Here is an 18066-nt window from a genome sequence, read left to right as displayed (position 1 = left end):
TTTTTATGTTTGCTGGCAAGTTATTGAAGATGAGTGTTCCTGAGTAGTGGACCTCTTTTTGAACTAAAGTAAGTGCTTTTAAGTCCTTGTGCAGATCATTTTTGTTCCTCGTATTGTATGTATGAACTGAGCTGTTTGTTGGAAAAAGAGATACATTATTTAGGACTAATTTCATTAAGGAGTAAACATACTGAGAGGCAGTAGTTAGTATACCCAGCTCTTTGAACAGGTTTCTACAGGACGTCCGTGAATTTACTCCACAAATAATACGTAATACACGCTTTTGGACTCTGAAAACTTTTGTTTGACTTGACATTATGGAATGAAAGTAGGCGAAGTATGCAAGCTTTTTCATTTTTATGTCGCCTGTCAGCTAACACTCGAATTGCAAATACAGATTTGTTAAGGCGTTTCTGCAGTTCTGTGGTGTGCTCCTCCCAACTGAATTTATTATCAAGTTGTAATCCCAGGAATTTAAGACCGACAATCTCTTCTACCTGCTCTTCTTCATACTTTATGCATATGCTGGGTGGAAACCTCTTACAAGTTCTGAATTGCATATAGTGAGGCTTTTCGAAGTTCAATGTCAGTGAGTTGGCTTTAAACCGTTTATTAATATGCATGAAAATATCATTAGCAGATCTTTCTAGAACTACACTCGACATACTATTTATTGCAATACTTGTGTCATCTGCAAATAAAACGAACTCTGCTTCTGGCAGTGCAACTGATGAGAGATCATTAATGTACACAAGAAAAAGCAATGGCTCTAAGATGGATCGTTGTGGGACACCACATGTAATTTCTTCCCATTCTGATGATGACTGGTGACTTAATTCACAAGTCCCTTGCACTGACACCCTTAGTTTCCTGTTCGCGAGGTATGACTTCGACCATTTTGCAGCACTGCCCGTGACACCATAGAATTCCAATTTATTTAAAAGGATGTTGTGGTTCACACAATCAAATGCCTTTGACAAAACACAGAAAATACCTGCTTTTTGTAATTTGTTATTTAATGAATTAAGTGCTCTAGGTTCACGTTGTATACCACGGGAAATAAGTTTAGGTTTTTTTGGGTGTAGTGTAAATTTACGAGTAGAACAACAGTGAATAATTTGACTGGTGACTGATGTCCGTGGTAACGCGCAGGCCTGGCGACGTGGGGCAAGAAGGTGGGCCGCAAGTGGGAGCAGCTGAAGCGCAGCGACTCGTCGGAGCTGCTGGCGGTGGCGCCCGGCCGCAGGCGCCACTGGTCCCCGGGCAAGGCGCCGGCCGCCGGCGCTGCCCCCGGCTCCGCGGCCGCCACGCCGCCGCCGGCCGCGGGGGTGGGGGCCGCCACCGGCACCGCCGCAGCCAGCGCGTCTGCCGCCCGCAGCGGCCGCCGCATCTCCAGGGTCGAGTCGCTGCGCAGCCTCTTCGTGCGCGACGAGCGATCCAAGCAGCAGCAGCAGCAACGTGTGGCTCCTGCCGCTGCCGCCGCCGCCGCCGCCGACTCGAGGAAGGACGCCGAATGGGTACGTTTTGCCTGTCTCATTCATGGGTCAACAGTCGCAAGCTGGAGTGTGCTCCCCCCACGACCGAAAGCCGATCACAATCTCAAAAATTCACTTTCCGTTGTAGCAATGCACTTTTCGGTCTACAGTTCTCGGTTCACTATTGTTTTCTGGTCGACAATTATGAAAAGTTTCTGATGTCGGAGTGTGGAAAATGTACGACAGAGGCTTACTGAAAGTGCAGAGCACTATCGAGGAACCCAGACGTTTTGAACGTGCATTCAGAGGTTGACTAACGCATTGGAGGAACGCCACCTCTGTCGCCCGTAGGTAGCTTCTCGCATCGTTGCAGTCGGAGCGTTGTGGCTACTGGGCACAGGTAAAATGGTGTGTTGTGTGTATTACATGCATGTAAAGAACAACAGTTAAAGGTGCAAATTAACGTAATAAACATTGTTGTGTGTCTTTGACAAATTGAAAAACTAGTTTAAGCTCCATTTGCGTAAGGCTGCAGTTCGTGGTCTAGTGACTAGCGTAGCTGCCTCTGGATCACGGGATCTTGGGTTCGATTCGCAGCCAGCTTGGGGACTTTCTCTTCCAGGTATTGCGTTTTGTATTGTCATTATCATCATCATCATCATCATCATTAGTGACAGTGGCTCGATTATATTGTGTAAAAACTGGACTGTGTAGGAAAGACTGGACTGTGTAGGAAAGAAAGACTGGGCTGTGTGGGAAAGAAAGACTGGGCTGTGTGGAAATTGGGACTTTCTAAGGGCACTGATGACCACGTAGTTGAGCGCCCCACAAACCAATCATCATCATCATTGTTATCATCATCCATTTGCATAAATCCTATGGAGTACGTGCACGTCACATGTAGCCACCTACTGCCACTGGAGCGGGCTGTGGTCAATTTGATCCAATCCACTGCACATACTGTATCAACCCCAGGAGTGTTTGTGAGCATCACTTAATGCAATGGAGGCCATATCATTCCACCACTTGTGAGGGCGGCTTGAGGCCCTTCTAATCATCGTGAGCAAGTCACTTTTCACTGTCGGAAGCAAGGCCCTTTCTGTTGTTGTAACACAGTTATCCATCTACAGTAGTTAGTTCAAAATTGTTGACTGACTGACAGTTAATCCGTAATGAGGCCGACCATAAATTCAGATGTAAGTTTGCTATATCGTGACTTTCTCACATCACAGTGAGGAAAATGCACATTGCAGAGTCTTTCCAAACAAGCGTGGTAGTATCAGGATTGTCAGTAATTCTGAATTCATATTTGATGTGAACCAACAAATTGAAGCTCCCCTACAATAAGTGCAAGTCGCTTCTCATTTCAGTACAGAGAGATTATCACAGCTGTCTGGACATGGGAAGAATTGTGTACCACAAATTCTTTATGGAATTTGACATTTCCGTCAGACCCTGGAGTCTTGTTAACGATTTCAGATATTTTTCACCCATCGACACTAATGTTAGCAGTGATGCAGTCATTAGACTGGGACCTGCTATATTTTCTTAGTATAGGAATATCTGAAAATGAAGTTAAGCTTTTCTGTTTTTGCTTTGCTATCTTCAATTTGTTTCTGACTCATCTGCCAGTGCATGGACGCTCACTCTAGTGCTACTGATTACCATTCACATATGACCAGAATTTCTGTTGGTATAGTGATAGGACTATCTGGCATTTAAATTTGGTCAGTCGGTACCCACAGTCTTTACAGAGCCTGTGTGTACTGGCTATTATGTGTTGTCTGATACTCAAATGCGATCAATTGTTCACTTGTTTGTTGTTCATCTAATGCATCCTTCAGACACATGATGATGCATGATTTCCACTAATACTTGTTTTGTAAATAAAACAGTCTTTTCCCGCAGCCACTTGACTTATTTTTCTCAGAAGTATTTCAGCTTTTTCTTGCTCTAAAGCATCTATAGTGGGATGATTTGCTGTGATCTGTTTCTCCTCTCATCAGGTCTGGAGGTTGCACTACCACTTTATTACCGATATATAGGCACAATTTTGAGTTCCGACCTTTCTCACACTGTTCTCCATGTTTCTCCTCCTTTTTGTAGTGTACTATTATTCTTTTGCCACTCGATATAACTATTTCATCGAACACAGTGCCTCATACAATGTAAATATTGCAACTTCATTGAAACGTTGATCACCGCAAATCGTCCCACTGATGATGCCTTCGAGCAAGAAAATGGCGAAATGCGTCTGGTAGAAACAAATTAAGTGGCACCAGGAAAATGGGGTTTTATTTACAAAACAAATTTCTGGGCTTCCTGCAGAGGGTGGCCATGCAAACTAACTTGTTATGATTGCCAGTGTTTTTCTGGGGATGATTCTATGGACATTGTAATATTTGTGGATGGTGCATAGCATGGATGATTTAATTTTCATGCTTCCTATGATTATTACTACAGGGAGGCTGCAGAATACTGTCAATTTCCCCTGAGAACTTGGATGTTTTGAGTTCTCTACATATGTTTTTGTGAGCTACTCAGCATTTTTTGGAGAATCTGCTGGTTCAGGTTTTTTAACTTTGTGAGACTTTTTCCATGAAACAGACGACCATGTGAATATTTGTGCTATTCTGAGACACATGTATGCCTTATCTCCTGTTGTTCAAAGAATGACTCCACACAACAGAGTAAAATTACAGTACAGGTCGTACAGTTGAGACACATGATTCTTCCCCAACTGAAACTGACACATAGTTTCATTTTCATATTCCTTGTTGTAATTGTTGCTGTTGCTTCCAAGTATTTGTGTGACATAATATAGCTGTTAACAAAAAAATAACTATGTTTACAAATTCGTGAAAGGTGGGGATTTACATTTCTTTCTGTTGTTATGAAAGGACATTGGCATTAAACATCCTGCCTATTTCAAATGTAGGCCCGTTGTCAGTCCTTCAGAAATTATCAGATTTTGATGTAATGGTTTCTACAGATGACATGTTTTCATATATTATGCTACCCAGTCATCTGCAAAAAAATAAAGACTTCAAGTAGTTTATATTTCAAATGATGGTAAAATATGTTGTGAAAACAGCTAATAACCACTAAACTGATGACATGTTTAAATTATTTATTGTCCTTCAATTTTCCAGTAGCTCTTTCACAACTTACAGCCCCACATCCATACCATCTGTCGATAAAATAGCGTCACATGATGATAGCCCCACTCACTTGTGACTGACGTACATCCAGAGTTATTTCTGTTTCTATGGATGACACAGACCTGGGTTCTATCAATAATTTAATTCCAGTTACGGATCTGGCTAGACATACAGTCATAGGAAGTTAGAGGGGGCGCTCACTGCTATATTACTACATAAACAGGGTGTTTATAAATGAATATCAGGGTTTCAATGCTTTATAATGTTTTTTATATTAAACTTACAGCTATAAATGATATGTCAAATGAAAGAGCAACTCGAGCAGTTTTACCAAGAACCTTATAAATGTTAAATGTGAGCACCATTTGTCACACGTCACACATCAAGTCTATAGCCGAGTTCTTCCCAAACTTTGATAAGTGTGTCTTCAGCGATTGTAGCAACAGTTGCTTCAATCCGGTTTCTTAATTCAGGGAGGTCTGCTGGTAGTGGAGACACGTACACTCGATCCTTGATGAAGCGCTAAAGGAAAAAATCGTATGGCCTTAGGTTGAGTGAACATGGAGGACATGCAAAGCTAGCCCTGTCATTGGGCCCCTTGCGGCCTATGCAGCACTTTGGTACAGTGAAGTTCAACCAATCACGTACTTCGCTATGCCAGTGAGGTGGCACACCATCTTGCTGGAAAATGAAGTTCTCTGGCTAATCTTCTTCCAACTTCAGCCGGAACGCACGTTGCACAGTAACTACAGATTCGGTCTTCGCAAACTGCAAAACACAAAATGCTTTCTGTTCACTAATCGCCATCTTCGCTACTACTCCTGTCTAGCGGATTGAGGTGGAAACAATGTGCGCTGCGCATGTGCACTAGAGCCAAACACAACTGTTTGAGTTGCTCTTTCATATGAGATATCATTTAGAACTCTAAGTTTAATGTAATAAATATTATAAAGTGTTAAAACCCCCAATATTCATTTATATACACCCTGTATTGTTTTTCTCAATTGTTACCTTGAGACAGAACAGGCAATGTCACCTGCATCAAATAATTGCATAAACCCTTAGTCTGCAGTGCTACATGTTGTTGAAACAATACCTTGAACAGGCAATGAAACAACAGTTAAGATAGGCAGATAAAAATACACAGGTGACATCACTGTATAAGATGAATTTTGCATCTTCCTAAGATGCTGTTCCAAGATGGCCGCCGAGTAAGTGACGCCAGAAACCATTTCCAGAAAGTTAAGTGATTTAGACAGGAATATAATTTAGTTTAACGCCGACAACAAATTAAATACATGCATTTGTGTATCATTTAGTCTTGCCGTTAAAGGTTTGACTTTTCTTTGCGTATTTTTTCAGGAAACACGAAAAGATCGTAACTTCGCGAAGTCGCGCTTAGGCTTAAATTTTGTAAACGTGTTTGTTTCTTGTTTCACGGAAATTTAACTGATTTCTCGGTAACAAATAAGTAAACTACCGTAAATAGCGTATAACTTCATTGTTTTAATACAGATTTCAGAAAAACAGCGTAACTTTATATCAGAAACTTGCTTATAAACATTTGTTTATAGGCCTAATTCTCGTAACGTTTTTGGAGAATCAAAGTTAAAGTATCTCGTTTAATTGTCCTTTTTGTCATTCCATCGAGTGAAATATAAAATAAATAGCGTATACCTTCATTGTTTTAATACAGATCTCAGAAAAACAGCGGAATTTTAAATCAGAAACTTGCTTATATACATTTGTGAATAGGCTTAATTCTTGCAACCTCTTTTTTGATTTTCGGTAATTTAATTGATTTATTCTACCTAAAGTATTATTTTTGCCATGAGTGAGAAGTGCCTGACTTGCCGTAGAATTGTTACTTCCGGGATTTGGTGTGATGGATGCAGTAGTTTTTTTTTCACTGGGGGGACTGCAATGGCATGGGTGTCGGGAAAGTGTATCAGTCTCATCAGTGGTTATGTAGGATTTGCAGCAGAGATAGGAAGATAGTGGAACAGGAGGGGAAAATTGCTGCCCTTCAGGCTGAGCTAGATCAGGCTAGGGAAGATCTGGACAGGTTAAGGAGGGAGAAGGACAAAGAGAGGTGGGAAGTGGCAACAGGTAGCAGAAGGAACAGGCCTAGAACTAAGTCTGACAGTTTTGTGGTGAACGTCAAAAATAAGTTTGACCTGTTGCTTGAGTTAGAAACTGATGAGCCTCAAGCAGAGGTAGGTGTAGACAGGACACAACAAACTTTCAATAGGAAATTGAGAAACAATGTAGGAAAGCCATCGAAAAGGAAGAAAGTTTTGTTGTTAGGCAGTTCTCATGCCAGAGGTGTAGGCCAACTTCTGCAGGAGGAATTAGGACCAGAATACCAGGTCACAAATATTTTCTAAACCAAGTGCTAGTCTGGATCAGGTGACAGAGGATTTAGGTTCACTCTGTAAAGGATTTACTGGGGAAGACACTGTGGTTATTGTGGGCGGGCCAGGGAACAGCATCGACAGAGATCCTGGGTACAGTATAGAGTGTGACCTGGTAAAGATTGCGTCGGCATCGAGACACACCAATGTTGAATTTGTATCTGTCCTTAGACGCCATGACCGGCCTCATTTGAACTCTTCTGTTGGGAGAGTTAATTTGGAGTTGGAACGGCTGCTTGGGTCGGGTGCGGGGGCTCATATTGGTGTGGTTCCTGTTGATTCTCTCAGTAGGTGGGACTATACCAGGCATGGCCTACATCTCAACAGGAAAGGGAAGCGGAAACTGGCTGGGGTAATAGTAGGAAATTTAGGGGGGGGGGGGGAGGCACTGCCATGAATCGTAAAATACCAGTGGTACAGGTGTTGGAGCAGCACCTTTTTTAGGATAGGTAAGACAGAAAGATGTCAAGTTCTACGAGAGGTCAGGATTGAAACAAATCTTCAGTTTAGGAAAGAAATTAAACAGCACAATTCTAGCACATTGGATCACCAATCACAGCTGTCAATTATAAATTTTCACCAATCACCAGAAATTTTATCTCCACCAAGTTGTATCTCAGTCCTAGGTAACTGCATTGATGAATTAAAGTCACCCAACCCAGTTGACATAATCTGCCTCTCTGAACACCATGTGACCACTGGTATAGCAACTAGGCCTAAGCACAATGAGAAACTCAGACAGGAGAGTACTGCAAATGTTAGAATAAGGAAAGGTTCTCATAAAAGTATAATTAAAAATAATGTAAGTATATTTCATCAAAATATTGGGAGTTTAAAGAATAAAGTAGATGAGCTTCTGGTTTGTTTAGAAGATTTAGAAGTTGAGGATAAAATAGATATACTATGCCTGTCTGAGCATCACATTGTTACTGATATGGATAAGGTAATTGTAAGTGGATATAAGCCCTCTGAACATGTAATGAGAGAAAAATATGGAGAAAGGAGGAGTTGCCATATATGTCAAAAGTTATCATTGTGCAAAAAGTATAGAAACAAAAAAGTTTTGTGTAGAGAAACATATAGAAGCATGTGCCTGTGAGCTTAAATTAAATAAAGGCACATTTATAATTGTAACTGTATAGAGGTCCCCATCAGGAAATTTTCATCTATTTCTGAAAAATTTGGACTCCTTGTTGTGCTATCTGTCAGACAGGGGGAAGCAAATTGTTATTTGTGGGGACTTCAATGTAGATTCTCTGAAAGAGGGTAATAGGAAAAATGACCTTGAAGTATTACTCGGTTCTTTCAATTTGACACCCGTTATTGATTTTCCTACTCGGGTGGTAAAGGACAGCAGCTCACTGATAGATAACTTCTTTATAGACCAAGATAAGTTTAACCAGATAAATGCTCAGCCTGTTGAGAATGGTCTTTCTGATCATGGTGCACAGCTAGTTACAATATATGACATAGCTCCATTCAGCAATACTAAACAGTCCTCCATAGTAGTACGTTCAGTCAACAATTTAACAATTGCAAATTTCAGGGAAAGCCTACAGCAGTTAGACTGGGATGAGGTGTACCGTGAGCCTGATGACAATTTAAAATATAATTTATTTCATGACATTTTTTTAAATGCATTTGAAAACTGATTCCCCAAGAAAATAGTTAAATATACTTGTAAGAAACCTTGTAACAAACCATGGCTTACTAAGGGTATAAAAATATCTTGTAACCAGAAAAGGGAAATGTATCTGACAGCAAGAAAGACTAGTGACCCAGAAACTATCAAACATTATAAAAACTACTGTGTTATAGTAAGAAAAGTTATTAAAAAATCCAGAAGTATGTGTATCATGTCTGTAATCAGCAACTCTGATAATAAAATTAAAACAATTTGGAATATTATTAAAAGAGAAACAGGTCAACCAAGAGCACAGGAAGACATTATTACCATCAAATTGAATGAAAACTTTACGAACAAAAAGTCAGAAGTTGAAAATATTTTTAATCATCATTTTCTAAATGTTGTGGATATAGTAGGATCCCCAGGTGTTCATTAGAAGATGCTAGGCTGTTAATGGAAGAGGCCATACCTATGCAATTTGATACAACTGAAATCTCACCCACTTCTCCCTCTGAAATTAGGAAAATAATAAACTTGCTTAAAAGCAAAAACTCACATGGAATTGATGGCATTTCCAGCAAAATACTAAAAGCTTGTTCTCAACAAATAAGTAAGATTCTCGGCCACCTGTGTAATAGCTCTCTGGAACAGGGCATTTTCCCTGATAGACTGAAATATGCTATTGTTATACCTTTGCATAAAAAGGGGGATAGATCTGATGTCAACAATTACCATCCAATCTCCCTTCTAACAGCTTTATCCAAAATTTTTGAGAAAGTAATGTATTCAAGAGTAGCTTCACATATCTGTAACAGTGAAGTAGTAAAAAAATGTCGGTTTGGTTTCCAGAAAGGTTTTTCAACAGAAAATGCCATATATGCTTTTACCAATCAAATTTTGAATGATCTGAATAACCAAACACCACCCATTGGGATTTTTTGTGATCTCTCAAAGGCTTTTGATTGTGTAAATCATGAAATTCTGCTAGACAAGCTCAAGTATTGTGGCATGAGTGGGACAGTGCACAAATGGTTTAATTCGTACCTAACTGGAAGAGTGCAGAAAGTTGAAATAAGTAGTTCTCATAATATGCAAAGATCAGCACATTCCTCAAACTGGGGAAGTATCAAGGATGGGGTTCCACAAGGGTCAGTCTTGGGTCCTTTGTTGTTCTTATTATATATATTAATGACTTGCCATTCTATACTCATGAAGAGGCAAAGTTAGTTCTCTTTGCTGATGATACAAGTATAGTAATCACACCTGACAAACAAGAATTAACTGATGAAATTGTCAATACTGTCTTTCAGAAAATTACTAAGTGGTTCCTTGTAAACGGACTCTCACTGAATTTTGATAAGACACAGTCATACAGTTCCGTACAGTGAATGGTATGACGCCATTAATAAATATAAACCTTAATCAGAAGCATATAGCTAAGGTAGAATATTCCAAATTTTTAGGTGTGTCCATTGATGAGAGATTAAATTGGAAGAAACATATTGATGATCTGCTGAAACGTTTGAGTTCAGCTACTTATGCAATAAGGGTCATTGCAAATTTTGGTGATAAACATCGTAGTAAATTAGCTTACTACACCTATTTTCACTCGTTGCTTTCATATGGCATCATATTTTGGGGTAATTCATCACTGAGGAATAAAGTATTTATTGCACAAAAGCATGTAATCAGAATAATAGCTGGAGTCCACCCAAGATCATCCTGCAGACATTTATTTAAGGAACTAGGGATATTCACAGTAGCTTCTCAGCATATATACTCTCTTATGAAATTTGTTATTAACAACCAAACCCAATTCAAAAGTAATAGCAGTGTGCATAACTACAATACTAGGAGAAAGGATGATCTTCACTATTCAAGATTAAATCTAACTTTGGCACAGAAAGGGGTGAATTATACTGGCACTAAAGTCTTTGGTCACTTACCAAATAGTATCACAAGTCTGACAGATAACCAACAAATATTTAAGAAGACATTAAAAGAATTTCTGAATGACAACTCCTTCTACTCCATAGAGGAATTTTTAGATATAAATTAAAAAAAAATTTAAAAAATAAAAAAACACAAAAAATGAAAAAGTTGTTATATTAACTTTAGTATGTTATTAAATTAACTTAATTATGTCATGTATTGGAAAATTTCACTCGTTCCACATCATTACGAAATATCGTATTCATGATCCATGGAACTAGTATTAATCTAATCTAATCTAATCAAATATATTAGCATTTTTATTATAATGTATACATTTTGTTTTTCTGTTATTATTGTGGGTGCATTGTTGCTAAACCTGATAGTGAAAAATGGAGTGTTGAACTGTACATAACTGACCTGTGGTGGCCTAAATTAAATAAAAGGAAAATTTCAAAGAAACATGCCTACTAAGGTATTCTGATATTAAAAGCAACAACTTGATTGGTGGCATCTTTACTTAACAATGCTACTGGCTTCAGTAATTCCATGTACAGCAAGTTCTTTTTCGTAAGTTTTCCTTTCCATGAAACACGCACTGTGGTCTACCTTTTGCAATTGATTTGCTTTTATTGTAGTCAACTCGCAAAACTCTTAAGTTATAATAAAGTTTGTTTATTATACAGGTTAAGGAGGAATGTAGGCGTGGACTGGCAGATCTTTACCAGCTGAATGCTCTTTTGCTGGATGAGCAACAGGTGTTGGACTATTTGGCAGCTGCTGGTGGCTCTGGCCGCACATTGAGTTGTGAGGACCTGCTAGCCACCTTGCAGCAACACAAGGCAGTTGCAAATGGTGGCTGCCCTGTTCCACCTTCACAGGTATGAAGTTATGATCATTAAAACTGCCTGCTACAAATTAAATACATAATCTTACTCACTATAGTATAGCTCAAATAAAATTAGTTTCTGAGTGACAGATATCAGTGATGGGGAGTGACATGGCTAACCCTCTCACTCACCCATCATTCCCCATGTTCCATGTAAACTGACTCAGTTCGCAATGCTCTGTCTTCAGAAGAGCCAACATAGCAATCATGGGGAATCCAGAATTAGTTTGCACTTGGCTGATGCCTATCACCCATCTCACTGAAAAATCACTCTAAAAGTTACTTTAATCAGGGCTGGATATGTTGATGAAACATGCCTAATCTAAGTACCTCAAAATTTTTCATAAAGGAACTCACGTATATGAGAAGCAAAGTCTACTGAAGCTCCATTCTTCTGTAACCACATGTCCATAAGTCCTTGCATTGAAATTGAGTTGTTAGCATGATTTGTATCATATTCAGATTACAATTTCTATACACATACCCTTCAAAAAATAACACCTGAATGTAAATTGTAAAAGCATTCCAGCTCCTATCATGACATGAAGTGGGTTCTGTTTCAACTGTTGCACATAACGGTCATTTCTCTGAGACTAGAAAATCGCAGTCCTCCTATGTAAACTGTGATATAACACATATACATCAGAAAATAGCTCTTGGGTCAAACAAAGAATCTGCAAATTATACCAAAAATGCACAGCACACTGCGACTCGCTGGTCCCTGTTATCAGTTCATCCACAAACATCAGTCTAAATCGTTTGAATTTCAAATAGTTTTGTTGGCATCCAAGCAGTGTGTTCTATAAAACAACTGTTTCCTCTACTGTTCAAAATTAAGAGGGGTGGGAATTTCCCAGGCACGCTATCGATGTTAAGAAATTTCAAAAGCATGTACATGAATATAACACATTTGAGCTACACGAGTTTTCTGTTTGGAAGTGTAGCTTTCTCCCACAATCATCTTTCATTATGTAATACAATATTTTAAAGGGAAGTTCTGCAACAGGAAAGTTGGTCTGTGCTAATGATCTACAGTGGACTTCGGCAGAGATTCTATAAATATAAATGTCATCTATAATTTTCCCAGTACTTACTTGTGGCTTGCTGCAATGACTATCATTTAGGATTAGCATCATCTGAAAACAGTGTACACCATTAACTATACATTTGTTAACTCAACACCAACCTGACTGCAGTTACAATAAATTCAGTCACTCTTTAATGATTTATTAACCTGTCGCACCAATAAATATTGTGTTGCAGCCTGCAGCACCAGCTTCAAATGCTGGTCGTAAGTTGGCTGTGCTAACAGAGGAGACAACAGTTAGCTCTCCTCGTGTACGACGAAGGGGGAATAGCTGTGATGATCTGCTGGCTGCTGGATGTGATGATCCAGAGCCAAGGAGGCAAAGGAATAAGCCATCAGGATTTCGTGCTGGTCGTACTGTCTCTCTCACAAATCCTCCTACACAACCAGTAGCAAATGGTAACTAAAACAGCTCTTACATTTATATCTGCATTTCAAAAGAATTTGTCATATGTTATGGATTGCTGTTTCAAATGTTGAAACAGTTTCCCTCTAAAACTGCTAATGATTTTTAACTTGCTCTTGCTTTGCCAATTTATTATTAAGTTCTCTCTAAATATTCAAAGAACTCTGTTGATAAACAATGTGACCCACTCATGTTACACTTTAGTTTCACTAATCATTGCAATACTGGTAAATTAAAAAAAATGCTCTACACAGTGGACCACCACCATTTTCAAACTGATACATGTTTTTGAATATTTATTTGAGAGATTTCAAATAGACATTTTAAATGAGAGTTTGTGTCATAAGAACTTGTGTTCTTTGCATATTAGTCCAGTAGATTGGACACATTTCAAACATGAAGTGATGAATGCCATGTAAAACCCTCAACAATGAATCAGTGCACAAACTCCATTAGATCAGTTTCAAAATTATTCTGATATTGTTGAGAAATCTGTTCTGCATTCACTTTCTCTCAGCACTCAACAGATGCAGTACCCACTTTATGCACGGATTGCTCATAGTTATTCCCCTTGCAAAATACACCATACTTTTACTTCTGATACGAATACGACATAACCTGTTTCATACACTTTGAATCACTCATAGTCCAACAACACATTGTTGGTCTTTTGTAGTTGCAGTCACATGAATCATCTTCAAGGGAAGCTGGGTAACAATTGAATTCAGATAATCATTTCGTGACTATTAAAAATGAAGCAGCACAATGCTTGGAAAGTTTTACAGGCTTCAGATTAATTTTGATTGGGATAAACTATCCAAAATGAGCAGTTCCTTGATGGGACAAAATTCTAGTACAATTGTTTATACAAAGCAAACAACAAAACTGCTTTAGAAAGCATTATAAAAATCGAATCCAAAAATAAAGTTGGCAATTGTTGTTACTTGTTAGTATTCATTAACAAAAAATACTATTGTTAACACTCTTTGCAAGCCAGACTGAAAACTTTTCACATTATTGTGAAGCAGATGATGGCCACAATAGAGTGTTGAAACAGTACGTACTAATCTGGAATGAAAGTTTTCACTGATATACCTACAGACACCAAAAGTCTCATACTTGGATCCTGAATTCAGGAGCAAATTGACGAAGTAGCTGTTACAAAATTAATTCTACTCAGTAAGTAAATTTTGTAGCGTAAATAATCATGCTTGTGTGTAGTTTTGTTGTATATATTATCTATATCATTAGTGCAACATAAAAAATTATCATGTTGATTTTAAAGCATTAAGATATTGCTGATAACAGTGTCTTATAGTGTATTGGTAAATATCAATTCTGATTCTTGTTCTGCATCTTCATCTACATGATTACTCTTCAGTTCACAATTAAATGCCTGTTAAAGGGCTCATGGAACCACCTTAAACTATTTCTCTACTGTTCCAGTCTCAAACAGTGCATGGGGAAAACAAACACAATCTTTCGATGCAAGCTCTGATTTCTCTTATTTTATTATGATGGCATTTCTCTCTACATATTTTCTCATCCTGAAGAGAAAATTGGTTATTGGAATTTCATGAGAAGATACTGCTCCAATGAAAAATGGCTTTGTTTTAATGATTGCCAACACAACTCAAGTATCATATTCATAGCACACTTTCCCCTATTTCACAGTAATACAAAAAGAGCAACCTCTCATTGAAATTTTTCGTTGTCCTTCATCAATCCTATCTGATGCAGATCTCATACTACATAATAACACTCCCAGAGAGGATGTACAAGCGTAGTGTAAGCAGTCTCTTTAGTAGGCCCGTTGCATTCTCTAATTGTTCCGTCTGGTATGATTTTTTTTTTTTTTGTCTTAGTAATTTAATTGAAAGCTTTGTTGCTTTGGTAAAAATAAAATTGGTTCTTTTTGTCGTGACAGAATAAATTACTATTAATCACACCAGATTTGTCGGAGAACAGCAGCAACATGTGTAATTGATCCAGCTTTAAGAAACTCTATTACCTTTTAGCGGAAAATTCGTGCGGTACTCTCCGACGTTAGAAAAGTCGTAGTGTTCCGTTCGGAGCAGGAGGCGGCTGTCTTTTCTCCTTCGCGATATCGAAAATTACTAAAGAAAATGAACAGAAATTTTTTTTCGGAGGAAGATCGCGCGGAGAAAACAGACGGAAGTTACATGAAAGAAACCTAAGGGACCAACTGATTGGATTTGTACGAACATATAAACGGAACTGAAAGAACTTGGAATAAATACTATAGCGATGTCGTCACGACAGCCTCCTGTTCCGACAGAACACACGCTGGATCATAAGCTGCATAAATCTTTTAAACAGGAAGGATTATCATAAGTATAATTAATGAAAATAAGGTTGAGAGATTTTCTTTGAAATTAAATAAACTTCAAGGCTTCAAGTATTATAATATGAAACGGAAACTTACATTAACATGGCCACCCATTGTGGCGGTGGAGCGAATTTTTCACGATATACATTCTCGCTTGTTTGTGGCTACATATATTTTTAATCACTTAAACTCTTAACTTTACAATAAAAATGATTATATCAGATGGAGCACAATACTTTTGCGTCCGACTCGCAACACATTCACAGAAGAGCTAGACAGCGACGCGGCTCCCTGCAGAAGTAAAAACTGGCAATTGTTATTTTGAAACATAGGTGCATCGGTTTTTTTTTTTTTTTTTTTACTGATCGATAGCAGCGTATAACAGTTTATAGCTATCGTGATATTCTGCGCTTTTCAGGAGCGCGGCAAAGATATCTGGTTACAACATTCATTGGTATATGTTAAAGTTCGCACATACTGATGCAAATACAGAAAAAAAAAACTTTTACATGTTAAAAATCGCAGTGATAAAGGCTGTAATGTCACAATGCCTCCCATGTGAGGCATGATGATTCCGGAAGGATCATCAGGACTCACATGTAGTTTCAAGACATTACTGTGTTTTATCATCTGTTTACTTTCGTTCTAACATAAAATTGGAATGAGTTTGTCATCTAGTTATTTTATGCTTCCAGTACAGTTATGAAAACAAATAGTCTTTCAGTGTCTTTTGTGCACTTTGGCACTTCTCTCAGTTCATTGTAAGGTGTCCTTGCACTGTCATCTTAATTGCTGTTACGGTGAAACAAAATATGAAAAAAAAAACAATCTTAAGTCTAACACACACAAAGATAAATGAATAATACTCTATATAGAAAACAAAACATGTCAGTAGACAAACATACACAGATACATTGAAATAATTACTTAAACAGTCCTCTAAAATTGTCTGTGACCTGTTTGGTCTCGTAATGTTTTTTTTTATCCGTTTCATTAGATTCTTTTAGAATGTCGTTGTTAATCAGGACGTTTCACTTGACACTACACTGTACACTTTTATTTGTCACGCGCTCACTTAACCGGAGTCTGCAACGTCTATTCTCGTTCGGTGAGCGGCGTCGTCCGAGAGGTCACGACCCTGGGTAGCGTCCTTTTTTTTTTTGTGTTCGCTCGTGTTGCCTCTCTAGTGTCTCGCATCAAGCGTCATGTCGTTTACATGCAAATAAACAGAAAGAAACCTGTGTTAGGTTCGTGCTATAATGTAGACTTACAGGTAAAGGTTTTATAGGATTCTGGACAGGATTGATAACCTTCCCCTCCAGTTAACGTTTCAGTGCTCAGTAATGCCTTGTCTTTATTTAACTATGTATCGCAAAATATCCGACGTGACTGATTAAATGGAAATTAATTTGAAGCTAAGACTTCTCGTTTTACAGAATAAATAAAGTTCATAATTAAGTTTCACTGTGATAGCTTTAGCAATGTCTCTTGCGTAGTTGTGAGACGGAAAACATTCTAAGGTCAATGACACGCCTCCACAGCGCGCGCGTCGGTTGTGTTTCAAATGTTAATTGTTGAGTCCAATTGCAAGCAGCTCCGCGCTGTTGCCGGTTACTAGTCCAGTGCAACACGCGCTCGTGTATGCTCGTATGAAGTTTAACGTGTGTCACTCGCGCTCTGCTAAAATGAGAACACGCGGAAACACACGTCTAGTGTCCTTTCTCCATCGTCGATCGGCGTATCAAAAACTTGGGTAGAAAATACCACCGTCTGTTTCGAGGATTTCACACGACAGTCCCTGCGACCCGCCATGCTGCTTACACACAGGTAAGTGAAGTCAACGTTTTACATATAGTTTGCAAAATGCTTTGCTGTGATCGCTGTCACTACCTGCACTTGCGTGTACACATGTCACTGCACACGTATTTTGTACACTTTATCACTCGCATTTTGTTTAGAACGTCTTAGAGTGTCTGCAAATTCACATCTCCCATCTCACATTGCGATTTCAAAGTTCACAGTTCAAGTTACTCACAGGTAAATACATTACAAGATTAAACAATGTCCATAAATTACATACATAGATACATACATTTCTTAAGTTTGCTTACAGTCACAAATTCTGTTAACCTTTTCAGTCACGCCACGCCGGATTAGGGTATTGAATACCACTACTTGTGCATCAAGGCACGATTATTTCGGTTATTCTCTCTCCCTTTTACAAAGGTAAAATTGTTCTTAAAACAAATCTTTTAAGCAGCTTGTTATTTCGTTTCTCTTCAAAATTTAGTGTCACTGTTTATGTAGAGCACAGATTGAACAAATTCTATCTCTACTGGTCGAGCATACTCATGCATTTCTCTCCGGAAGATTCATGCTTCATAAAGTTACTGGCTGCAAGTGCTACTCGCGGGATGTATTATAATCTCTCAACATTGCTACTCGCGATACGCGATTAGAACAAAATTTTCGCTAACGGATCTCTCCCACAAATTTCGTTTCCACTTCAACCGTCTAAAGAGCACTCAGATGAGCCTGTCAAATTCTAATCCTCAATTTTTTTTTTAATGGGATAGGATGGGGAAGTGGAAGAGGAGAGAATCAAATATGAACATAAATATACTATATACATATACAAATTCTAGCACAACTACACTAGGATATTTTTTTTTACCTTAGATGCATGACATGCGTCACGTGTGCCTTCAAGTGGCTATTCTTTAAT

The 18066-nt window shown here is 38.5% G+C and overlaps 1 protein-coding gene across 2 annotated transcripts in view; it reads left to right on the top strand.

The window, feature by feature from the left end:
* LOC126484324 (uncharacterized) overlaps positions 1-18066 on the top strand; it is a 506434-nt gene that overhangs the window by 458936 nt on the left and 29432 nt on the right. For both annotated transcript variants that reach the window (XM_050107766.1, XM_050107765.1), the window contains exons 3-5: positions 1153-1517; positions 11296-11490; positions 12762-12984. In XM_050107766.1, the coding sequence (XP_049963723.1) occupies positions 1153-1517; positions 11296-11490; positions 12762-12984 (783 nt within the window). The remainder of the gene's footprint in view (positions 1-1152; positions 1518-11295; positions 11491-12761; positions 12985-18066) is intronic.

The sequence above is a fragment of the Schistocerca serialis genome, chromosome 6 (genome assembly GCF_023864345.2).
Source record: "Schistocerca serialis cubense isolate TAMUIC-IGC-003099 chromosome 6, iqSchSeri2.2, whole genome shotgun sequence".
Lineage (NCBI taxonomy): Eukaryota > Metazoa > Arthropoda > Insecta > Orthoptera > Acrididae > Schistocerca > Schistocerca serialis.
This window is presented reverse-complemented; position numbering and strand designations above follow the sequence as displayed.